Here is a 25412-nt window from a genome sequence, read left to right as displayed (position 1 = left end):
CCCGTTGCTCAGGTTCCCAGAACCCTGGGCCGTTTGTTAGATGCTCTTTTCCTGCAGGTGGGGAGGGTCCGTGGTGGAATTGGTTGCTCAATGCACTAGGAAGCTCGTGTGGCACGGGGATTACAACCTAGTGTTATCTTAAGCAGGTACCTCTCGGTGCTCAATTTCACTCTCTGTAAAATGGGGTAATGCTGTTACCTCATGAGGTTGCTGGAAGGATTAAGTGTTAATTCAAGTAAGGCACCTAGAACAACCTCTTTATCCCTCATTAGCTATCCTTAGGCAGGGAAGCTTGGAATAATTGCCATTTCAGTTATTCTGCCATCTCGATTTGGGGTTCAAAAATTATTGCTCTTGCCGGGCGGGGTGGTTCATGCCTGTAATCCCAACACTTTGGGAGGCTGAGGCCGGTGGATCACTTGAGATCAGGAGTTCAAGAGCAGCCTGGCCAACATGGTGAAACCCTGTCTCTACTAAAAATACAAAAATGAGCCGGACGTGGTGTCAGGTGCCTGTAATTCAGCTATGTGAGAGGCTGAGGCAGGAGAATCGCTTGAACCCAGGAGGCGGAGGTTGCAGTGGGCAGAGATTGTGCCACTGCACTCCACCTTGGGAGACAGAGTGAGACTCCGTCTCAAAAAAAAAAAAAAGTTATTGCTTTTATAATTACTATTCCCATTTTGCAGATAAAGAAATGGAGGCCCAGGGAACTGAAGTTCTTTCCCAGCATTTGCTGCCAGGAGTCTCTCCACCATGAGGAATGAGGCCAAGGGTAAGTCCATCTAACTCTAGAAACTGGCCTTCTAGCACCCCGGGCTGAGTTTTCCTACCCTACCCTTGCACCTCACTCAGGCAGTCAGTCCTTGGGAGAATGAATGAACACGCAGGAGACCTCACCTGCCACCAGGGTCCTGGCCCAGTGCCCTGGGCACCTAACAGCACCAGCCTCCTTCAGGCTTTTCTGGCCACTGTGACTCCCCCCAATACTCTCAACACAGTGACCAGACCACTTCCCTGCTCAAAGTTCTTCCACACATCACCAGTGCTGACAGATCAGTGCTACATTCCTGTTCTAGGCAGACAGGAACCATCACAACCTGGCTCCTGCCTGTCATCCTGGCCTTCCAGATTCACATTTGACAGGCTGGAGAGACACATACTTTGGTCAATTTTGCAAAATACAATAAATAACCAAAGAGATACACAACACTGGAGACCAGGCACTGTGGCTCATGCCTGTAGTCTCAGCACTTTGGGAGGCCGAGGAGGGTGGATCACCTGAGGTTAGGAGTTCAACTAGTCTGGCCAACATGGTGAAACCCCGCCTCTAGTAAAAATACAAAAAATTAGCCGGGTGTGGTGGCATGTGGCTGTGATCCCAGCTACTCCGGAGGCTGAGGCAAGAGGATCGCTGGAACCTGGGAGCCGGAGGTTGCAGTGAGGGGAGATCACGCCACTGCACTCCAGCCTGGGCGACAGAGCGAGACTCCATCTCAGCAAAAAAAAAAAAAGATACACAACACTAGACTACTAGGAATTTAGGAATTATCAGAATAAGACAGGTCCTTCTACCCCCTGACTGTAAATGTTCTCTGCTCTGCCTGGAACACGTCTCTTCCTGTCTTCTATACCCCAACACACACATACACACACACACACAGACACACACTCTCTCTCTTTATTTCTCCCCTTCCCCCTCCCTTATTCCCAGAATAAGACAGGTCCTTCTACCCCCTGACTGCAAATGTTCTCTGCTGTGCCTGGAACACTTCTCTTCCTGTCTTCTATACCCCAACAAACACACACTGATTCTCTCTCTCTTTATTTCTCCCCTTTCCCCTCCCTTCTTCCCTCTCCCAATGCTTGTTGGCCTGGAAAATTTCTTCCTTCAAGTCTCAGGCCAAAGGAAGCCAAAGTGTCCCCAGCAGACTTAGGAACTGCTGGCCCAGTGCTCCCTACATCCGTACATTTCCCCACTAAAGTGATGACCACACTGTTCTCATCAGTTACATGTCAGTGTCCTCACCTAATTTTGGTCCAGTGGCCAGGGCTGGAATGTTTTTTGTCTACATCTTGGAAGCCAGCATAGGGCCTAAGCCCACAGTACATCCTCCATAAGCACAGGTCGAAGGAATGAATACACCGATGAAGGAACCACAACTCATCCTGGCAGGTTAGAGATGGCACAGCCTCAGGGACCCAGGGGTGAGTTATTAAACTGGCAAAGACCAGAGCTACCGAACTTTGAGGTTATCCAATCTCAAACTATTACTCTACCGAGAATAATGAGGTAAGGCTCAGAGCAGGGCACACAAGTTAGGGGCCAAGCCAGAATTGACCCCAGGCTTTCTGGCTCTTGGCCTTGGGCTAATTTCACTGCTTCAGCCCAAGAGAAGTTTAAATCTGCTCTGTGTAACTGGGAGGCTCCACTGGCAGTTCCATCCCTCGCTCCTCATTTCCCTCACTCCCACATGAGAGAACCACTGTAGCCAAACTTACCAAGCCTCAGTTGCTGCATCTTTCTAATGGGGAAAATCTGTGGGGACTCCCAGAGCCGCAGGAGAGCTCAGAGAGATCAGGATGTGAAGGCAGTGGTTTAGGGGGCATGTTAGAAGCACTGGGCTCTGAGGTCAGCCAGAGCAGGATTTGAATCTCAGTTCTGTTCTGCCCCTTGCTCCCTGTGTGACCTGGAGCAAGTGACCCTCCCTCTCTGAGCTTCACTTCGTCATCTGTAAAATGGACAGTAGGAGTCTAACTGCGCCTGGGAGTGCGGATCAAACGCAATTAGGTGCGCCACGCAGTGAACACAGAGCTGGGCATGTAGTAGGCGCACAATAAGTGCTGGTTAGTATCACCAGCATCGTTACCCCAGACTGCTTTCCCCACTTCGCTCCTCCTTCGCTCTACCCAGGACTTACCTGCCCCCTCCTGCCAGACGTGCTGTGTGTTGGTGACCTTTAGTTTGACAAGGTAATTCCTGCCCGTGGCTTAAAGGCACCACACTACTCAGATAACTGTGCTTGCCTGCTCACCCTCGGTGCCGTAACCCCAAAGAGCAGCGAAAGGAAATTCTGGGCTCGGCGGGGTGACTCACGCCTGTAATCCCAGCACTTTGGGAGGCCAGGGTGGGCGGATCACTTGAAGTCAGGAGTTAGGAACTAGCCTGGCCAACGTGGTGAAACCCCGTCTCTACTAAAAATACAAAAATTAGCCAGGTGTGGTGGCACACGCCTGTAATACCACATACTCAGGAGGCTGAGATGGGAGAATCGCTTGAACTCGGGAGGCAGAGGTTGCAGTGAGCCGAGACAGTGCCACTGCACTCCAGTCTGGGGGATAGAACCAGACTCCATCTTAATTTAAAAAAAAGACCTGGCGTGGTGGCTCACATCAATAATCCTAGCACTTTGGGAGGTTGAGGTGGGCGGATTACCTGAGGTCAGGAATTCAAGACGAGCCTGGCCGACATGGTGAAACCCTGTCTGTACTAAAAATACAAAAAATTAGCCGGGTGCAGTGGCGCGCACCTATAATTCCAGCTGCTCTGGAGGCTGAGGCAGGGGAATCACTTGAACCCGGGAGGCAGAGGTTGCAGTGAGCTGAGATGGCGCCACTGCACTCCAACCTGGGTGATCAAGCTAGACTCCCTCTTAATTAAAAAAAAAAAAGGAAATTCTGAAATGGATGGGAAAGTTCGTGTTTTAACAGCAGCCCTGGCCGGGCGCGGTGGCTCAAGCCTGTAATCCCAGCACTTTGGGAGGCCGAGACGGGCGGATCACGAGGTCAGGAGATCGAGACCATCCTGACTAACACGGTGAAACCCCGTCTCTACTAAAAATACAAAAAAACTAGTCGGGCGAAGTGGCGGGCGCCTGTAGTCCCAGCTACTCGGGAGGCTGAGGCAGGAGAATGGCGTAAACCCGGGAGGCGGAGCTTGCAGTGAGCTGAGATCCGGCCACTGCACTCCAGCCCTGGCGATAGAGTGAGACTCTGCCTCAAAAAAAAAAAAAACAGCAGCCCCGCAACCTCCGTGCATCCTGATCTCCCTGAGCCCTCTCTGCAGCCTTAAGTCTCCACAGACTTTTTCCTAATAGACAGATGTGGCAACCGAGGCTCAGTGAATTTGGCTGCAACCCTTCTCTCATCTGAGAATGAGGAAAATCAGCTCCTTTATACCCCAAGCTGTGCAACCTCAGGCAAGTCAGCTCACCTCCCTGGGCCTCAGTCCCTTCATCTGTAAAATGGGCACACTGTCTCTGAAGTGCCCAGCCTGGTGCTGGACTCAGTGCCAACAGCGGTGAGTAAGAGCATCAGCCTCTCACCAAGAGAAGACACCCCATGAGCCAGCCTGTGGCTGCTGGAGTTGGCTAGGCCCCTTCTGTCCTGCTGTGAAGGGGGTGGGAGGGAGCGGGTCTCAGCTCCCTGCCCTTATGGAAAACCTAGCCAGAGGCTTGAGTGTTTCCAGACCTCTCTGGGCAGGGGATGGGTTACGTAACGCCAGATGTTTGTGAAACTGGCTCAGGCCCAGGTCTGAGACTCACTTTGCAATCCCAGAGCCACTTGTAAGCCCGCTCTCCCTTCCCCCATACCTGGCTGCCCCTTGGCCCAGGGCTGGCGAGAGGAGGTTGCTGACTGGAAGCTTTCAGCTGTGTAGATTATTCCATCACCCCTCACTCCAAAAGCTGAAAGCAGCCCCCAAGCCTGCCCCGGAAGTGGAAAATCCACTGGCTTGGTGAGACCAGGGTGAGTTTAAGAGCTCTGCTCCCACCTCTCCTGTCATGTGAGGGCCCCAGGTGCCTCCTCCTCAGCCCCCACTCTCTCTCCTTTGCTTAACAACCCCCTCCTCCCTCCCCTCCCCATGTCTATCCACCCTCACCCCTCCAGCCCCCACTGGAGCCAGCCTACCCTTCGCCACCTGAGGACCCCCAGAGACAGCAGGAACGGATTGAACAGCGTGGGCCGGTCCCCGGGCATCCGCCATGAGGTCACCAGTCGGCCCTTGAGCGGGCTCCCAGCCTTGCCCTCTGCTGGCCTCTTGTCTGCCTGTCAAACAGGGTCCAGGGTTGGCCCCAGGTCCCTTTGGTGGGATGGAGGCACCCCTGGCTACAGCCTCCCCTGCCCATTTTGTGGTGCCCCCCTCCGTGGAGCCCCAGGGTTCCCATCTTTCTCTCCTCCCAGAACTGCCGAGACAAGAGCCAGTTAACTGGTTCTCACTATGTTGTGTTTGACTGAGCAGGCTCCCAGGGCTCAGCACCCTTGAAGGTGCGCACGTCATTACCCTAAAGTCAAACCACGGGCGCCAGCTGGAGGGGTACAGACCACAGGTATGTTTCCGCCCACCTAGTCTTTTCCGAGTATTTCACATTCGGTTAGAGATTTCACATATAAATACGTATCTCCAGTGTTTCTTGAAATATCGAAAGATGTGGAAACTCTAGGCCCGTCTGCCCCATGGCAACAGCTGTCTGGAACCGAGGAGTCACACGAGTGTCCTTGGTGCCCCCACTTCTCGCTGTTGTTACCTGCCTGGCCTTCAGGGCGTTAGGTTTGTGACCCCAGCTTAAGCAAAAGGAATGAGCTGTGGACTTCTACAGACACGCCCAGCAGAGCCCCTAAATGCTCCCTCTTTGGAGTCATCCTCGTTGGGGAAACCAGGGCCCCAGTGAAGCAGAGGCACTTGTCCCAAGTCACACATAGCAGGTTACTGGGAAGGTAGGAGAGAGCCCAGGTGCCCTCGCTCTGGAATCTGCACGCTCTCTGGAAGCGGAACTGGAAGCATCAAAACACAGGTCCAAGAGGGCTTTGGGGGTGGGGGTGCCCCCGACTCTGCTACCACATCTCCCATCACAGCCCTGACCACAGGCATGCAACTGTCTCACTTGACTGAACTCCTTGATGGCGCTCCGACTCACCTGTGACCCACACCCGGGTATACAGAAGGTGCTCACTGAGTGCGTGTGAATGATGCATGAATGAGGTGGTTATCAGTTCTGACCAGTCAAGGCTGCCTAGGGGTGGGGGTAGGTTGAGATATTTTTCACGTTGATGTGCCAGGCCCGTTTCATGGAGACTAGAGGGGCACCCCTGCATTGCTGTTTCCTCCTCGTTCACTACTCTGGCTCCAGGAAGTATGAAGAAATAGCCCAGAAAGAGGAAGAGCAAAGTTGTCGGAGCCCCTGGGAGGGCTGGCAGCACCTTTAGCGACCAGCATCCCCTGTCCCCTCCCATTCCACAGATGGGAGTACTGGACCCCTCAAAATTACAGCACTGCCGTTCAAAGCCACGCAAGAAATCACAGCAGGGATGGGGGCAGCCTGGGTGGGGGGCAGGTGGAGGTGCAGAGAGAGCGCTGGGTGGTTCCTGGGCTGGGTTCTAGTCCCAGTACAGCTAGCCACTGACTGTGTAACCTGGGACTCCCCCCCTGCCTCCATTTCCTCATCTGCACAGTGAGGGTTTGGGCAAAATTCCCCCAGCTTTGACTCACGGCAGGGCCCAATTTGGGGGCTCCAGGCTGCCCGATGGATACTCCCTGCCACACCTGGCTCTTCAGGAGGCACCAGGGGGAAGAGCAGGACCAGAAAACACAGCCCCAAACAGTCTGTCTCCTCCTCCCCCACCTCCTACTGCCCCATGGCCCTCAACTCTGATCTCACCTCTCTGGAGGCTGAGGGTGATGAGAACAGTCTGTTTGGCAGGTCACGGGGAACAGCAGGCAGAGCTGTGTTCACCAGCTGCAGCCAGGCCTCAGAGCAGCATCTGTGGGTCCCACCCCCGCATATATCTCTCCCCTCTCCAGGACCCTGGAGACCCTCCAGGCCTGGCTGACTGTGGGCACATCCTCAGCTCTCTGACTCCTGCTCCTGGAAGCCCTGCTCTTTCAGCCTGGCTTGGCCCTCTCAAACCGGAAGGATCTCTTCCCTCGGAGACCACTGGGGCCAAACCGTCATTTGCCCAGGGAAAGACATTGACCTTTTCAGGCCCAGAAAATGAGAAGCATGGCCTAGGGTTCTGACCCCAGGACCACCCACCTACCCAGGTCCCCAAGCCAGAAGGTGGCTCCTGCAGAGCTCCTCTTCTCAAGGCCCCACCATGCACACAGATGACCCCATGGGAAAGCCAACTTTGGTCTGGATGATTCCAGGCCTCTTCTGAGGAATGAAGCCCATCTCCAACCTGCTTCCCCTTCCCTTCCCCACCATGTGTACCCATGCCCATGACCCAACTACCGAGTCTGCCTGCTTCTGGTCAGTCAGGGGGTCTTGGCCTCTGCTTGGTTCTGACTCCTCAGGCTCCTCTGGTTGGAACTGGAGATTAAAAAAAGAACACAGCTTAGCCTAACTTATTCTCCAGGGTGCATGCATCTGTCCACCTCATCCATCCATTCTGTCATCTGTCCATGCAACACCCATCTAACGTCCAGCATCAGTAGATCCATGTATCCATCTAACCATCCAGTGTCTATCCCGCATGACTCACCTTCTCATGTATACAGCATCCATTGTCTATCACCCATTCATGTATCCACTCTCCACTGATCCATCATGTATCCATTTACCCAATACCTATATATCCCTCTCTCCATCCATCATCCATCTATCCATATCTCCATCATCTGTCCACCATCTATCATGTGACATTCATCCATCCATGCCACATCCATCCATCCATATTCCACCCAGCATTTATCCATCCATTACCTAAGCAACATCCATCATATATCCACCACCACCATATATTCATCACCCAGCTATCTGTCCATCATCATCCATCTGGACAGCTGTTGCCATGGGAAGACGGGCCCAGAGTTTCCACATCTTTTGATATTTCAAGAAACACTGGAGATTTGTTTTGTTTTGTTTTGTTTTTGAGACGGAGTCTCGCTCTGTTGCCCAGGCTGGACTGCATTGGCCAGATCTCAGCTCACTGCAAGCTCTGCCTCCTGGGTTTACGCCATTCTCCTGTCTCAGCCTCCCGAGTAGCTGGGACTACAGGTGCCCGCCACCTCGCCTGGCTAGTTTTTTGTATTTCTTTTTTAGTAGAGACGGGGTTTCACCATGTTAGCCAGGGTGGTCTCGATCTCCTGACCTTGTGACCCGCCCGTCTCAGCCTCCCAAAGTGCTGGGATTACAGGCTTGAGCCACCGCGCCCGGCTGGAGATATGTATTTATATGTGAAATCTCTAACCTAATGTGAAATACTCTGAAAAGACTATGTGGATGGAAACACACACATCCAACAGGCGTCTATTTATCATTCGTTCAACATGCATCATTGATCCATCACCCATTCCCACAGTCACCCTCCATTCATCCATTGTCCACCCACTAACCCCTCTGTCCTCCATCTTGCATGCATCCACTGAGCTGCCGCCTCCTTTATGTCAGGCCCTGGGCCAGAGTCAGAGTTACAGAGATAAAGCAGGCAGAGATCCTGCTTCTGTGGAGCTTTTGGGGAAATTATAGCCCCATTAGATGGATGTTGCATGGACAGATGGAAGCAAAACTGCCAAGCCCAGAAGGGAACCATCACTAGGAGTGACTGTTCAGGGAAGGCTTCCCAGGACAGGGCGTCTGACCTAAGACTTGAACAATGAACAGGGGTTTGGTGGCTGAAGAGGGAAGGGAAGAGCACGTGCAAAGGCAGGGAGGGATATATCTTCATAGGCCCTGCAGCCAGCTCAGCACCAATGAGTCAAATCTGGAGTGGAAGGAAGGGAAACCAGCCTTGAGTGCCATGCCAGGGATTTTCTTTCTTTCTTCTTTTCTTTTCTTCCACACCTGGCTAATTTTTGTATTTTTAGTGGAGATGGGGTTTCACTGTGTTAGCCAGGCTGGTGTCGATCTCCTGACCTTATGATCTGCCCACTTTGGCCTCTCAAAGTGCTGGGATTACAGGCGTGAGCCACCGCACCCGGCTGTGCCAAGCCAAGGATTTTCATAGAGGAGCAGCTGGAGCCCCGGCAGGACCTGGTGGCTCCTCGTTTTGTCATCTGTGAAATGCCTTTCAGCACATAGTGCTCCCATCCCTTCCCAGCCTCCTGAGAACCCTGAGCTTCACCATGAAACTGAAGAATCTTTCTAACTGGGTCCCACTTCCTTCTTGACCTGGCCGGCCTACAGCACCCAGCATGCCCCGGGACACAGCACCGTGTCCTCCTTGAGCTGCCTGTGGTCTGTGTGCCTTCCCAGCAAGCCTGACAGCAACCTGAGGGCAGGACGAGCTGACTTATCCCTACTTCTCTGATGTTCGTGCATTGAGTTTATCAGAGGGTCAACTCATCAAAGCCACGGAAATACAGGGGAGAGGATTCTCCAGTCCTCCCATGGGCTCAGGAGCTTTGTGACCTGGTGGCTAAAAGTACAAACTTAGGCTGGGTGTGGTGGCTCACACCTGTAATCCCAGCACTTTGGGAGGCCAAGGTGGGCAGATCATCTGAAGTCGGGAGTTCAAGACCAGCCTGACCAACATGGAGAAACCCCATCTCTACTAAAAACACAAAATTAGCCGGGCATGGTGGCACATGCCTGTAATCCCAACTATTCAGGAGGCTGAGGCAGGAGAATAGCTTGAACCCAGGGGGCGGAGGTTGCGCTGAGCCGAGATTGCACGATTGCACTCCAGCCCGGGCAACAAGAGTGAAACTCCGTCTCAAAAAAAAAAAAAAAAAAGAAATCACAAACTTTGGAGTGGATGCTTTGATCTCATTTCTCACAACCTATGCATGTGTGACCCCCAGCAAATGCCTAAGGAGTCTGAGCCTCAGTTTCCTCATCTGTCAAGTGGCAACTGCCTCCTATCCACCTGAGGCACATATGGCAAGGCCCTGGGGCCCAGCACGGGGTGCACCCTGATGCCTGGAAGCCCTGCTCATCCTGGGGGAGGTGGCAGCGGACTTTGCAGCGAGATGAGGAGGCTTTGGAGAAACAAGCAGGAACCCCCACGGCACCCCAGTGCTGCCCGTCAGAGAAGATTGGTCCATCTTACAGAGGGGGAGAGGCTGGTGTTCAAAACCACGTGCCGTCCTCCGAATGAGCTATCACCAGGGTGCAGGACTCCGGCCTCCAGGACCCTCCCTGCCCACCATCTTCAGATGAAGAATGTTCTGGGCTTCAAGGCAGCACCAAAGTACCACTGAAGCAGGGGAAGGGTGAGCACCTACTGTGTGCCCACGCTGGGCCCACTTTGCACATAAGCCTCATTTAAGCAGCCTGTTTTGGCAGCTAGCTGAACCCACTGAGCATTGATGCACCCCCTTCTCTGTGTTTGAGAGGAGCTGTAGGGGCCAGAGAGGGTAAGCGAGGCTGTCCTGGACTCAGGAACCTGGGTATCACCAGGGGAAGGGGCATGACCACACTGGCTATAGTCCCAGGTGGGGTCAGGTGTGTGCCACCAGACACAACATAAACCAGGTATGGTGGAGCCAGGAGGGGAGCAGGCCCTGGCCAGAGCATCTTGCTTGAGGCCTCAGTGTGGTCTGCACTGAGCGGATCTGGGTTTCGCCCATGCCCTGCCAGCAAGTGGCTTCACCCTGCGCGTCAGTTTCCTTATCTGTAAATAAATAGTGTATTTCTCACTTGGTTGCTAAGGAGACTAAATGGTAAAAGTACACGTCAAACATTCAGATCAGGGCTTGGCCCATAAACACTTAAAACGGTGTTGCTCATCATCAGTGTTGGGCCAGTTTGGTGGTCGGGATGGGTTGTGGTCAGCAGGGAGGCTGAGGTCTGAGCTTGGAGGGGGATGCAGGAGCTGAGGCTACTCAAAGGGGAGGCTTTTCCAAGGAGACTTGGCTGTGGGGGGCTGACTTTCTGGCTACCCTTGGGAGGGGGGAACCTCCTTACCTGCAGCTCTGGCAAACTGGGGCCCTCTGCAGTGCTCCCCAGGGGGCCCGTCTGCTCTAGGCCTGCCAGAGTTACGGTCGCTGGTCCTCTTGTCACTTTGGTCTTTGGCCACTGGGTGGAGGTGCAGGCAGGGCTGGGCGACTGGGCCGGGCTCTGGGGCAGCGGTGCGGGGCTGTGTCCGTTGACTGGGGTGGCCTCGGCCCAGCCTTCTGGCTGGCTGTGTGACTCCTGTTCGGGGACATCCTTTGTGCCTGGGGGACCCATCTCTGGCCCTGAAGCCCTGGCCAGGTCATCCCTGTGTCCAGCTGGGTCCTTGCGGGGCAGCCTGGCCTGCAGGAGCTCCAAGAGGCCCTCCCAGTCCAGCCTGGGGAGACGGGCCCAGGCCCCCTCTCCTGGTGCCCGGAGAAGACCAAGCAGGTCCCTCCAGTCAAGCTCGGGTCGCCTCTCAGGGCCATGCGAGTATGGACACGCTCCCTCTGCCCCCCAGCCCACAGTAGTGGGTGTCCCAGGGCGCCTGGATTGTGAGGACTCTGTGGGGCCTCCCCAGTTCTCAGGGGGGCTTGTGAGTGGGCTTCTCTTCCCTAGTTCTCTGGGGGGCTCATGGGTGGCCGCCTCCTCCCAGGCCTCTGGCTGTCCCCAGCTCTCCCTGTACTCCCCAGGAGGGCCCCCCCATGCTCCCTCCAAGGCTTTGGCTGCCCCCAGGCCTCCCTCCTGGCTGCTCCAGCTCCTCTCCAGGTGTCTATGAGGGCCCTGGGACTCTGGCGGTTCCTCCTGACTCTGCCACACCCCCAGAGGCTGTCTTGGGCCTGCTTGGCCACTCTCCAGAGGTCTCTGTGTCTGCAGCTCCCTCTCAGGGGTCCTGGCTGATGTCCTGGGAGGCGGCAGGGACCCCTGGAGCCGCCGATCTCCCTCAGGTCTCTTCTCAGGACTCCGAGAATGAGGGGGCTCTGCTTGGCTCCGCCAGGTCAGTTCTGCCTGTTTGGCAGGGCGCTTGGTCACCTGGGGATGAGGTGAGGAGGTGGGTGAGGCTCTCTCTCTGGGGACCTGGCTGCCAGCTCTGCCTTTCTTAGGCCCCCAGAGAGGCAAGGCTGTGCTCACACAGCAGCCTGGATCAAAGCAGGCCAAAAAGCACACAGGGTCCCTGCCCTCCTCCCCACTTGGGGGTCAGCTTCTCCCTTTCACCCACTTTCCTCGGTTCCAGAAAAAGATCTGCAAAGACCTGCTCCCATTCTTGGCTTCTCACCCCTCTCAAAGATACTGATTCCAACTTGGGTTATCAGGTGCCAGAACTTCCACCACCAATACCCCATTCCACTGCAGTGGGCCTGGCCCTCTGAGTTTTGTTAAAGCTACAAATCACCCTGAAAGAGAGGGCCGTTAGAGCCAGATTCATGCATCAAGGCTTTCCCTGAAATCTGCTCAAGACAGCAGTATTGGTAGCAGTATTGGCCAGGTGCGGTGGCTGACGCCTGTAATCCCAGCACCTTGAGAGGCCGAGGTGGGCGGATCACCTGAGGTCAGGAGTGACCAGCCTGGCCAACATGGTGAAACCCTGTCTCTACTAAAAGTACAAAAATTAGCTGGGTGTGGTGGCACGCCCCTGTAATCCCAGCTACTGGGGAGGCTGAGGTATGAGAATCTCTTGAACCCAGGAGGCTGAGGTTGCAGTGATCCAATATTGCCCCACTGCACTCCAGCCTGGGAGACAGAGCAAGACTCCATCTCAAAAAAAAAAAAAAAAAAAAAGCAGTACTTAGTAAAGGAAGGGGATAGCATGGGACAGGGGCTGTCTTCAGAGGACTAATGTGAGGTCTTGTGCAATTTGCCAAGAGCTTCTGGCCCTTGGGGACAGGGGAGAGCTGGAGACCCATGATTGGACTCCGACCCTTTCATAGAGGACCTTCCTGTCCAAGCTCCCTACCTGGCTTCTAGCAGGAGGGAAGAGGCAGTGGCCGCCTCTTGGGGTGTGGGGCCCCAGACAGCTGGCAGTGCTCACCTGCCTGCTGGGGGCAGGGCTGGACTGTCTTCGGAGAAGTTGGCTCTGGCCTTGGCTGGGCCGCTGTGACCGTCCCTCGTCCTGGGCCTGGAAGGCCCCCGCTGCCTCGGACTTCCTATGAGCAAATGCAGCCACTCCTCTGAGGAACTGTCCCACTCCCAACACCCCAGCCCCTCTGCTCCCACCTCCAACAGAAGGAGATGTGGGAGAGCCAGGGACCCACTGCAAGCTGGTTGAAGGGCCCTAAGTAAGGGTGACTCTCAGGGCCTCAGTTTCCCCTTCTGAAAAATGGGGATGCTTAACACTGCTCTATTCTGCCTCACGAGGCTCTTGAGAAAATGACAAGAAAAATGGGGAGTAGAGTTTGGATGGGGAGGGGGATCTGGCCCTGACCATGGCTGTCTCCTGTCTCATCCAGTACTACCTGTGACTAACCACCACCCCACCAGCAGCCCACCAGCCACCCCCAGACACAGGTTAGACTGGTCTTTGCAGGAATTAAGATTTATTGAGCACCTACTGTGTACCAGGCACCCGGCACACATAATCATAATGGCAAAGCATTTATTGAGCGCTTCTTATGTTCCAGGGGCCAAGCGCTTGTATCATGATCTTGTTCCATCTCACACAGCCCACGAGGTGGGACAACAGAGCCAGACTGCTGTGTGCTCCGTGTTCCATTCTTTTTGCCCTTTTCCTGTCCATATTGTAAATTTTGGATTTCTTGAGGCCGGGCACGGTGGCTCAAGCCTGTAATCCCAGCACTTTGGAGGCCGAGAGAGGCGGATCACAAGGTCAGGAGATCGAGACCATCCTGGCTAACACGGTGAAACCCCGTCTCTACTAAAAATACAAAAAAATTAGCCAGGCATGGTGGTGGGCACTTGTAGTCCCAGCTACTCGGGAGGCTGAATTCAGCAGGAGAATGGTGTGAACTCGGGAGGCGGAGCTTGCAGTGAGCCGAGATCGCACCATTGTACTCCAGCCTGGGCGACAGAGCAAGACTCCGTCTCAAAAAAAAAAAAAAGGCCGGGCGCCTTGGCTCAAGCCTGTAATCCCAGCACTTTGGGAGGCCGAGATGGGCGGATCACAAGGTCAGGAGATCAAGACCATCCTGGCTAACACGCTGAAACCCCGTCTCTACTAAAAAAAATACAAAAAACGAGCTGGGCGAGGTGGCGGGCACCTGTAGTCCCAGCTACTCGGGAGGCTGAGGCAGGAGAATGGCGTAAACCCGGGAGGCGGAGTTTGTAGTGAGCTGAGATCCGGCCACTGCACTCCAGCCTGGGCGACAGAGCGAGACTCCGTCTCAAAAAAAAAAAAAAAAAAAATGTTGAATTTCTTTTCCTTTTTCCCTCCCATCACTGTTAACCAACAGAATCCCAGCGCTTAGCCTTGAAAACACCAGGCCATCCTAGCTGTTGGCAAAAGAGCTCTGAGCAAGATCAGAAGAAAGAAACATTCTTCCCGACAGCTCCAGAGAGGCCAACATAAACTGTCCGAGCAAATGTCATTTTTTTTTTTTTTTGAGATGGAGTCTCGCTCTGTCACCCAAGCTGCTGGAGTGCAGTGTCGCAATGTCAGCTCCCTGCAACTTCTGTCTCTTGGGCTCAGGTGATTCTCCGACTTAACCTCCCAAGTAGCTGGGATTACAGGCATGAGCCACCCCGCCTGGCCCTGGGCAAATGTCATTTCTAAGACACTGGACTTCAGGCGTTGTTGCCGCATCCGATGAAGATCATCTCTAACTTGTTAGTAAAAAGTCTAGTTCCAGTTAGTTGTCTTGCTTACTAACTGGGAGGCATGGCTGTTAATGTTTAACGTGGTATCTCTATTGACAGGTAAAACACCAAGCAACCTAGGCTTATCTCTCCCTTCCTCTACCTCAGGGGTCACAACAAAAGACCCAAGTGCTCAGTGACTGTTTATTTTGGTTGGGTCTCAGTTAGCAAATGGAGCCGTGTCTTTGGTGGATGAACTGAACCAGGAAGAGAAGCCTGAAAAAGGCCACCCTGTGGTGGCGCCCAGAGTAAGGCAGCAAAAAGGGAAGTAAGAGGAACCTTTGCTCAGGCCTCCGTAGGACCTGCTCTCTGCCGTGGGCCTGTGCCTGAGGAACCATGCTGGAACACCACCTTCAAAAGTATGGGATTGGACAGGGCGCAGTGGGTCATGCCTGTAATCCCAGAACTTTGGGAGGCTGAGGCAGGCAGAGGGCTTGAAGTCAGGAGTTCGAGACCAGGCTGGACAACATAGTGAAACCCAGTCTCTGAAAAGACAAAAATTAGCCCAGGTGCGGTGGCTTATGCCTCTAATCCCAGCACTTTGGGAGACTGAGGTGGGTGGATCACTTGAGGTCAGGAGTTCGAGATCAGCCTGGTCAATAGAGTGAAACCCAGTCTCTACTAAAAATACAAAACTTAGCCGAGCGTGGTGGCACATGCCTGTAATCCCAGGTACTCAGGAGGCTGAGGCAGGAGGATTGCTTGACCCCAGGAACAGTGAGCCGAGATCGCACCACTGTACTCCAGCCTGGGCCGCATAGTGAGACCCTGTCTCAAAAAAAAAAAAAAAAAAAAAAGTATGGGGTTGGGAGGCCAGGTACAATGTCTTTATACCTGTAATTCCAGCACTTGGGGAGGCTGAGGTCGGAGGATCACTTGAGCCAAGGAGTTTAAGAAAGCCCTGGCAACAGAATGAGACCTTGTTCCAGGAAAAAAAATTTTTTAAATGAGCCAGGCATGGTGGTACGTGGCTGTAGTCCCAGCTACTTGGGAGGCTGAGGTGGGAGGACTGCTTCAGCCTGGGAGGTTGAGGCTGCAGTGAGCCATGATCACACCACTGCATTCCAGACTGGGCAAAAGAGCAAGATCCTGTCTCAAGAAAAAAGTATGGGGCTGAAGTTTTTTGTTGTTTCATGTCTTTTGCCAATGTCATTAGAATCAGAGCCATAAAGCACAGTAATTTGAGTTGTTGGCAGTTATTGGCACCTGGTTCAGACAGGAACCAAAGTTCCCTGGAGGAAGTGTTTCTGAGCTTGAGGGCTCCCTGAGCAGGCCGTTTGTAATCCTTTTTTTTTTTTTTTTTTTTTTTGAGATGGAGTCTCGCTCTGTGGCCCAGGCGGGAGTGCCGTGGTGCAATCTGAGCTCACTGCAACCTCTGCCTTCCAGTTTCAAGCGATTCTCCTGCCTCAGCCTCCCAAGCAGCTGGAATTACGGGTGTCTACCACCATGCCCGGCTAATTTTTGTATTTTTAGTAGAGATGGGGTTTCACCATGTTGGCCAGGCTGGTCTCATTTTGAACTCCTGACCTCAGGTGATCCGCCTGCCTCGACCTCCCAAAGTGTTGGCATTACAGGCGTGAGCCACTGCACCCGGCCAATTTGTAATCTAATTTGAGGTGTGTTTCCTTACTCTGTGAGAGCTGAAGGCCTTAGAGTGAATTTTCCCCTGAACTGGGGTATAGGAGCCTCGATGAAGCAAGAGCCCAAACATGACCCAGTGGGCCATTCCTCCCTGATGGGGAGGAGGGGAGGACAATAGTGGAAACACCCGGTGAAGGGAAGCAAGGCACTTGTGTGTTCTCTTCCAGATGGATGCATTTTCCATACGAACTCCAGCTTGCTTGATGAGCATTCCTCCTGAGAACTCGCCTTCCTTTTTTCCCCCATGTGGAATTGAGAGAAAAGAGCGAGGGACTCAAGAAGATTCTGAGACCCCAACAGAGACCCGGTTTGTCTGATGCTGAAGCAACAGCATCTCCCCGTGGCCACCTGTTCCCGAGAGTTGGTGTGACCACACCAAGCATGACAAAGGAAACATGTTTCCTTTGGAAACTTAGATGGGCTCTTCGACCTCCAGAGAGAATTAAAGGCGCAAAGCCATCAAGTCTGGCAAATCCAATGAAGTCTGTGTTTTAAATGAAAAATGACCACAGAATGCTTACATGACTTTAAAAGATTCCAAAGGCATCTAAGGAAAAAAAAATTAAGATCAAGCCAAAACTCCCAATGCTTTGATGTGATAATCTTTTAAGAAAAAATTTCCAGACTTGGGACAATGCTTGGACAGAGTAGATGCTCAATAAATACATATTGATGAGGAAATGAGAGAAAATAAAAGCTCAATCCTACAGCCACCCACTCATAAACTCCAGTCTGTCCCTTACACACACACTACATAGTTTTAAAATTTTCCATCTTCAGAGGATGAATGGTTTTCTACTTGGAAAAGGTGCCAGATAAGAGGAAAAAATTTAATTATTCAGTAAAATTATAAAAACTTCCCTAAAAGGTAAATAATCTATTTCAAAGAGAGTAGAATTAAATGTACAGGAGTGATCATGTAAAAACAAATGGTTAATAAAAGTGTAAACATATTTCTTATTTCTATTATTAATATAAACACCTTATCTCTCTCAAATTATCCTGGAAAAAAGTAAAGAAAATTAATTAACTTTGGCATAAAGACCTTAATGTCCCTGCTGAGTTATTAGTTACAACAAAGTTAGGAAAATTGACGTTAGACCAGAAATAGTAATCATAAAAAGGTCAAAGACACTTTGGGAGGCCAAGGTGGGAGCATTGCTCAAGGCCAGGAGTTTGAGACCAACCTGGGCAATAAAGTGAGACTCCATCGCTACAAAAAATAGAAAAATTAGCTGGGCACAGTGGCGCACGCCTGTAGTCCCAGCTACTGGGGAGGCCGAGGTGAGAGAATCCCTTGAGCCTGGCAGTTTGAGGCCGCAGTGAGCCGTGATCATGCCACTGCACTCCTGCAGGGTGACAGAGCAAGACCCTGTCTCAAAAACAAAAGGTCAGGCCATGAGCGGTGGCTCACGCCTGTAATCCCAGCACTTTGGGAGGCCGAGGTGGGTGGATTGCCTGAGCTCAGGAGTCCAAGACCAGCCTGGGCAACAGGGTGAAACCCTGTCGCTACTAAAAATACAAATAAAGGCCGGGCGCGGTGGCTCAAGCCTGTAATCCCAGCACTTTGGGAGGCCGAGACGGGCGGATCACGAGGTCAGGAGATCGAGACCATCCTGGCTAACAAGGTGAAACCCCGTCTCTACTAAAAAAAAAATACAAAAAACTAGCCGGGCGACGTGGCGGGCGCCTGTAGCCCCAGCTACTGGGGAGGCTGAGGCAGGAGAATGGCGGGAACCCGGGAGGCGGAGCTTGCAGTGTGAGCCGAGATCGGGCCACAGCACTCCAGCCTGGGCAACAGAGCGAGACTCCGTCTCAAAAAAAATAAAATAAAATAAAATAAAATAAATTAGCTGGGCATGGTGGCGGGTGCCCATAGTCCCAGCTACTCGGGAGGCTGAGGCAGGAGAATTGCTTGAACCTGGGAGGCAGAGGTTGCAATGAGCCAAGATTGTGCCACTGCACTCCAGCCTGGGTGACAGAGTGAGACTCCGTCTCCAAAGAAAAAAAAAAAGTCAAAGACAGTGAAGACTTTTAGGGTGAAACTACTCCATGATGTTACAATGGTGGATACTTGTCATTATACATTCATTCAAGTCCGTAGGCTGTATATCACCTAGAGTGAACCCTAAACTTTGCGTGATTTGTCAGTGTAGGTTCATGGACTGTAACAAATGTATCCCCTACTGCCCAGTACAGTGGCTCACCAGCCCTTTGAGAGGCCAAGAAAGGAGGATCCGTTGAGGCCAGGAGGTGGAAACAAGCATACCTGTCTAGTACAGGATATTGGTGGTGGGAGAGGCTGTGCATGGAACTCTCCCCTTTCTGCTCAGTTTTGATGTGAACCTAAAACTGCTCTGGGTTTTTGTTTTTGTTTTTAAGGCCAAAGAAAGAATTATACTAGGCCGGGCGCGGTGGCTCAAGCCTGTAATCCCAGCACTTTGGGAGGCCGAGACGGGCGGATCACGAGGTCAGGAGATCAAGACCATCCTGGCTAACACGGTGAAACCCCGTCTCTACTAAAAAATACAAAAAAACTAGCCGGGCGAGGTGGCGGGCACCTGTAGTCCCAGTTACTCGGGAGGCTGAGGCAGGAGAATGGCGTAAACCCGGGAGGCGGAGCTTGCAGTGAGCCGAGATCGTGCCACTGTACTCCAGCCTGGGCGACAGAGCGAGACTCCGTCTCAAAAAAAAAAAAAAAAAAAAAAGAATTATACTAATACTGGAGACCACATGGTTGTCATCTGGATATTAAATGATCAAGCTTACTGGAAAATGAAATTTGAAGAACAAGAGATAAGGTTTCTTTTTTCTTTCTTTTTTTTTTTTTTTGAGATGGAGTTTCACTCTTGTTGCCAGGCTGGAGTGCAATGGCACAATCTCAGCTCACTGCAAACTCCACCTCCCAAATTCAGGCGATACTGCTGCCTCAGCTTCCTGAGTAGCTGGGACTACAGGCGTGTGCCACTACATTCAGCTAACTTTTTTTTTTTTTTTTTGGAGACGGAGTCTCACTCTGTTGCCCAGGCTGGAGTGCAGTGGCATGATCTCGGCTCACTGCAAGCTCCCGTGCTGGGATTACAGGAGGGAGCCACCGCACCCAGCCAAGATTGATAAGGTTTCTTATGCAGATTCAAATCCAGGAGAAAACTTGCCCAAGAAGCAGCAAAGAGGAATTTTAGATACAAAATATTCCATACCCTTTAGGGTGATGAAAATGTTCTAAAGTTAGATTATGGCAGTGGTTGGACAACTTGGTAAATATACTAAAAATTCACTGCATTAGATACACGGAAATTTTGAGACTTCCAGACTGCTTTTTGTTGCCGTTGTTCTCTTCACCCTAACTAATGGAATTCTAGCTCTGATCCTTGAAAACTCGAGGGCTGGAACTTCTGGGGAGAGAAATCTCAGCTGAATCAGGAGGAAATGCTCCCCTTCCAGGGGGCCAGTGCTGCTGACCAAGGAGACTCAAAAGACACCTGGACTTCAGTTGTCCCAGGATGTTTGACTGCTAAAAATCTGTAATTCTGTGAGCTTTCTTTCTTAAAATAGGGTGACTCTGGCCATACTTTTTTTTTTTTTTTTTTTTAGATGGAGTCTTGCTCTGTCGCCCAGGCTGGAGTGCAGTGGTGTGATCTTGGCTCCCTGCAAGCTCCGCTCCCGAGTTCAAGCCATTCTCCTGCCTCAGCCTCCCGAGTCGCTGGGACTGCAGGTGCCCGCCACCATGCCCAGCTAATTTTTTGTATTTTTAGTAGAGATGAGTTTCACTGTGTTAGCCAGGATGGTCTCGATCTCCTGACCTCATGATCCGCCTGCCTTAGCCTCCCAAAGTGCTGGGATTACAGGGGTGAGCCGACATGCCTGGCCCTGGCCATACATTTTTAAACTCATATAACTGTTTTCTGAAATGCATAGGGACCCATGAATTTTCTTTGCCAAGGCAGGAAAAACAGAATGGGCACTTTCTTCTTCTCCCTCATGCACGGAAGAAAAAAAAAAACCCATGAGTCTGGATCAAAGGGTTTGAGAGTTCACCCTGATTTTGGCCGGGTGCGGTGGCTCACTCCTGTAATCCTAGCACTTTGTGAGGCCGAGGCAGGCGGATCATTTGAGGCCAGGAGTTTGAGACCAGCCTGGCCAATATGGCGAAACCCCATCTCTACTAAAAATATTAAAAAATATTAGCCGGGTGTGGTAGCGGGTCCCTGTAATCCCAGCTACTTGGGAGGCTGAGGCAGGAGATTCGCTCAAACCCAGGAGGTGGAGGTTGCAGTGAGCCAAGATCGCACCATTGCATTCCAGCCTGGGCAACAAGAGCAAAACTCTGCCTCAAAAAAAAAAAAAAAGAAAAAAGAAAAAGAGAGTTCACCCTCATTTGAATGAATGGGCTCATGTTCCCCTCCATTACAGATGAGGAAATTGAAGCTCAGGTAGGTTAACTCACTGTATCAGGTCACATGAGTTGAAATGTGGCTTTGACCCAGGATTTGGACTCAGCCCTCCTGACTGCAGTCTTTGCTGTTAACCACTGGGCTGTGCATGACATCACTTAACCACATACACACACAAAACCAGAAAACTCCTAATATGCAGAAACAGAGAAATGGAGTGATTTGCCCAAGGTCACACAGCCAGTAAATGGCAAGCCAGGGGGATTGGAACACTCTCCTGGCATCCTAACCCTGAGAAACTTCCACCTGTCCTGCTGCTGAGCCTCCTCCCCAGCCCACTTGGCTGACCCCACCCCTGGGCTCACCTGCGCTCTTGCCCAAAGAGGCGCTCCACCTCCACGCGGCCAGGGCTGCGGGTGCGGCCCCCGCTGCTGCGCTGCATCTGGGTCCCTGGCTGTCTCTGGGCCAGCCTCCTGGGTGGGGGCAGATCAGCCAGCACAGTGTACTCCTCCCGCTCCAAGTTGTGCCTGGTCTCCCCGGGAGGCACTGAGCCCCGGGAGCCCCCGGAGCTGCCCGGCGAAGGTGAGGGTGCCAGGAACACTAGGTCACTGGGTGGGTGGCGGGGTGGGGAGGAGGCTCGGGGTGCATCCCGGTGCCCGATGCATACTTGGGGGATCAGCACTGGGGAGCCATGCAGAGAATCAGTGGAGGGGGCCAGGCTCTCCATACTAGTTCCAGGGGGGTCCTGGAAGAAGAGGGATGGCTCAGGAGCCTGGCGTGGTGGGGATGAGAAGGAGGGTGCATCCCGGTGCCCAATGCACACAGGGGTGGGGATTTGGGGGCGCTCGTGCAGAGAGTCCATGGAAGGGACAAGGCTCTCTGTGCTGGCCCTGGGGAGGTCCTGGAATAAGAGGGAAGGCTCTGGGGCCTGGCGTGGTGGGGAGGAGGCCCGGGGTGCGTCTCGGTACCCAATACATACAGGTGCGGGGAGCTGTAGGGGCTCGTGTTGGGGGGACTGACACCGATGCTCGGCGTCTGATGTGTCTGGGAGAAAGGGGAAGGGGTCAAATTGGGTGTGGCGGGGGGGCGAGGACGCCTGGGGGGCATCTCGGTGTCCAATGCACACAGCAGGTGGTATATAGGGAGGCTCGTGGTGGGGTGATTCACTCTCTGGGGCGTGGGGCTCTGGGAAGAAGGGGAAGGGGTCGTGCTGCAAATAGCGAGGGGGCGAAGAGGCTCGAGGGGCATCCCGGTGCCCAATGCACACAGCACATGGAGGCTGGGAGGGCTCAGGATAGGTCAAGGGAACCCCACAGGCAGCAGGGTACACAGGTGAGGAAGTCCGGGAGGTGCTCTGGTGGCCTGGGTTATGGGAGGAAGAGGTGGCCCGGGATGGCAAGCTGTACTGGGTGGGGCCAAAGGAGGACTGGGGTGGGTCATGCTGGGCAGGTCTGCTGGGAGAGGATGTCTGAGGCCTGTCACCTTGGGTTGGCCGGAGGGCGATGGATGCCCAGGGAACCTCATTTTGCTTGGAGCGAGATGGGGAAGAGGTTCGGGGACCATCACTCTGAGTTGGCCGGAGGGGAAAGGAGGCCCAGGGGATGTCTTTGTTAGTACGATGTGGAGACAAATTCCTGGGATTGTTCCACTGAGTGGAGCGGTGGGGAGATGATGGTCTCAGATTCTCCTTTTGGGTGCAGCATTGAGATGAAGAGGTTCCAGGGTTGTCTCGTTGAAAGGAAAAGGACTGTGTGCGGTCCCGCTGTGTACGAGTGGGTCTGAGGTTATCCCGTTTGGTACAAGAGGTTTTAGGGTTGTCTTGTTGGGTAGAAGATGATCTGGGGATGTTCTGTTGAATAGAAGTTCTGGGGTTGTCCTGTTGGGAAGCTCTACTGGGAGAGGAGGCTCTGGGATTGTCCCGCTGGGCACAGGATGTTCTGGGGTTGTCTCGTTGGGTGGTTCTGTTGGGAGAGGAGGCTCTGGGATCGTCCCGCTGGGCACAGGATGTTCTGGGGTTGTCTCGTTGGGTGGTTCTGTTGGGAGAGGAAGCTCTGGGATCATCCCGCTGGGCACAGGATGTTCTGGGGTTGTCTCGCTGGGTGGTTCTGTTGGGAGAGGAGGCTCTGAGATCATCCCGCTGGGCACAGGATGTTCTGGGGTTGCCCTGTTGGGTGGTTCTGTTGGGAGAGGAGGCTCTGAGATCATCCCGCTGGGCACAGGATGTTCTGGGGTTGCCCTGTTGGGTGGTTCTGTTGGGAGAGGAGGCTCTGGGATTGTCTCGCTGGGCACAGGATGTTCTGGGGTTGTCTCGCTGGGTGGTTCTGTTGGGAGAGGAGGCTCTGGGATCGTCCCGCTGGGCACAGGATGTTCTGGGGTTCTCTCGCTGGGTGGTTCTGTTGGGAGAGGAGGCTCTGGGATTGTCCCGCTGGGCACAGGATGTTCTGGGGTTGTCTCGCTGGGTGGTTCTGTTGGAGAGGAGGCTCTGGATTGTCCCGCTGGGCACAGGATGTTCTGGGGTTGTCTCGCTGGGTGGTTCTGTTGGGAGAGGAGGCTCTGGGATTGTCCCGCTGGGCACAGGATGTTCTGGGGTTGTCTCGCTGGGTGGTTCTGTTGGGAGAGGAGGCTCTGGGATTGTCCCGCTGGGCACAGGATGTTCTGGGGTTGTCTCGCTGGGTGGTTCTGTTGGGAGAGGAGGCTCTGGGATTGTCCCGCTGGGCACAGGATGTTCTGGGGTTGTCTCGCTGGGTGGTTCTGTTGGGAGAGGAGGCTCTGGGATTGTCCCGCTGGGCACAGGATATTCTGGGATTATCTCTTGTGGCTCTATTGGGAGAGGAGGCTCTGGGATTGTCCCGCTGGGCACAGGATATTCTGGGATTGTCTCTTGTGGCTCTATTGGGAGAGGAGGCTCTGGGATCGTCCCGCTGGGCACAAGATGTTCTGGGGTTGTCTCGTTGGGTGGCTCTGTTGGGAGAGGAGGCTCTGGGATCATCCTGTCGGGCACAGGGTGTCCTAGGGTTGTCCCACTGGGGAGTACAAGTAGGAAAAGAACTTTGGGGGTTGTCCTGCTGGGTAGAAGAGGTTCTAGGGTTATCTTGTTGGGTGGCTCTTTGGGGAGAGGAATATTTAGGATTATTTTGTTGGTTGGACGAGGTTCTGGGGTTATCCTGTTGGGTGCTTCGTGAGGGAGAGGAAGCTCTGTGGGTGTTCTGCTGTGTAAATGAGGCCCTGGAGGTGTCCTGGTGGGTGGATGAGGCCCTGGAGGTGTCCCTTTGGGTGATACGGTGGGGAGAGGAGGCTCGGGGGGTTTCATGTGTAGAGGCAGCCTGAGCAGTGTCCCTTTGGGCAGGGGAAGCCCGAGGCATGGTGCTTCGAGGTCCGCTGTGTGGTGTCATGGAGGAAGCCTGGGTCGGTGTTGACCGGTGCCGCTCTAGGGAGAACCCGCTTTCTCCCCGGAGCTTTGCCCAGTGCTGTCCTGCGCTCCGGCCCCCACCGCCAGTGTCTGGAGAGAAAACAGAGGAGCTCAAGGTAAGGGGAGGGGTCCAGGCACCTCTCATATTCTACCTTTCTTTGTCCCTTTGGACTAGTAATTAGGGCAGACCCCATACCCTCCTCTTACAGGTCTCACTGTCCGTACCAAGTGACTCCACCTCTCTGACCAAGGCTGATGAGACAAGGGCTTGGATACCTCTCTCAAGCCAAGGTCAAGAATTTGAAATTGAGACCCTGACTCAGTCAAGAGATGGACTCGACAACTGGAAGAGGCCACAGGGTCTGGGGATCCATGGACAAGACAGAGAAGAAGCAGACTTGTGGAAAGAAGTGTTGGCAATAGCCTGTGCAACCCCAGGGAGGGAGAGGTGGGCCCAGCAGCAGCCACCTGATAGTCTGCCCTTCCTAGTTTTACTTCCTTCAATCAGAATCTGAGGAATTCCCCCCATTTCTTGTTTTTCTGTTTTGTTTTTGAGACAGTCTCGCTCTGTCGCCCAGGCTGGAGGGCAATGGCACCATCTCGGCTCATTGCAACCTCCACCTCCCGGGTTCAAGCCATTCTCCTGCCTCAGCCTCCGGAGTAGCTGGGATTACAGGCATGTGCCAGCATGCCCGGCTAATTTTTGTATTTTTAGTAGAGACAGGGTTTCACCATGTTGGCCAGGCTGGTCTCACACTCCTGACCTCAGGTGATCTGCTCGTCTTGGTCTCCCAAAGTGCTGGGATTACAGGCGTGAGCCACCGTGCCCGGGTTTTTTTGTTTTTTTTTTTTTGAGACAGAGTCTCGTTCTGTCACCCAGACTGGAGTGACAGACTCGGCTCACTGCAAGCTATGCCTCCTGGGTTCAAATGATTCTCCTGCCTCAGCCTCCCAAGTAGCTGGGATTACAGGCATGCACCACCATGCCCAGCTCATTTTTGTATTTTTAGTAGAGATAGGTTCTAATGAGTCTGTTTCATGTGTGACAGCTCTAGAAAGCCCCTGTTTTTTGTATTCAAATGTTCCTACCCTGAGGCTTCTCCCAGGGCTGCATGAGGATGGGAAAGGTGCACGGATGGACAAACTTTTATAAACTGATAGCTGGGAGTTTGCCAGAAATGCAGAATCTCAGGTCCCAGCCCAGATGCACTGCTTCTGAATGTGCATTTAACTAAACTGTCTGGTGATTTGTACAACTTAGAGTTTCAGAAGCGCTGGCCTGAAGGATTAACGTAACTGTCCTCAATAGTGACCTCTTCGCAACTCCTAGCCTCATGACAGAGTTGCCAT

General features: G+C 53.2%; 1 protein-coding gene across 1 annotated transcript in view; it reads right to left on the bottom strand.

Moving 5' to 3' along the window:
* Nucleotides 1–25412, bottom strand: part of TRIOBP (TRIO and F-actin binding protein) — an 82002-nt gene that overhangs the window by 30061 nt on the left and 26529 nt on the right. The window contains 6 exon segments of the mRNA XM_033188935.1: nt 4906–5043; nt 7227–7304; nt 10842–11840; nt 12838–12952; nt 21019–23127; nt 23129–24152. Coding sequence (XP_033044826.1) covers nt 4906–5043; nt 7227–7304; nt 10842–11840; nt 12838–12952; nt 21019–23127; nt 23129–24152 — 4463 coding nt within the window.

Source organism: Trachypithecus francoisi, unplaced genomic scaffold (genome assembly GCF_009764315.1).
Source record: "Trachypithecus francoisi isolate TF-2019V2 unplaced genomic scaffold, Tfra_2.0 Contig01580, whole genome shotgun sequence".
Lineage (NCBI taxonomy): Eukaryota > Metazoa > Chordata > Mammalia > Primates > Cercopithecidae > Trachypithecus > Trachypithecus francoisi.
This window is presented reverse-complemented; position numbering and strand designations above follow the sequence as displayed.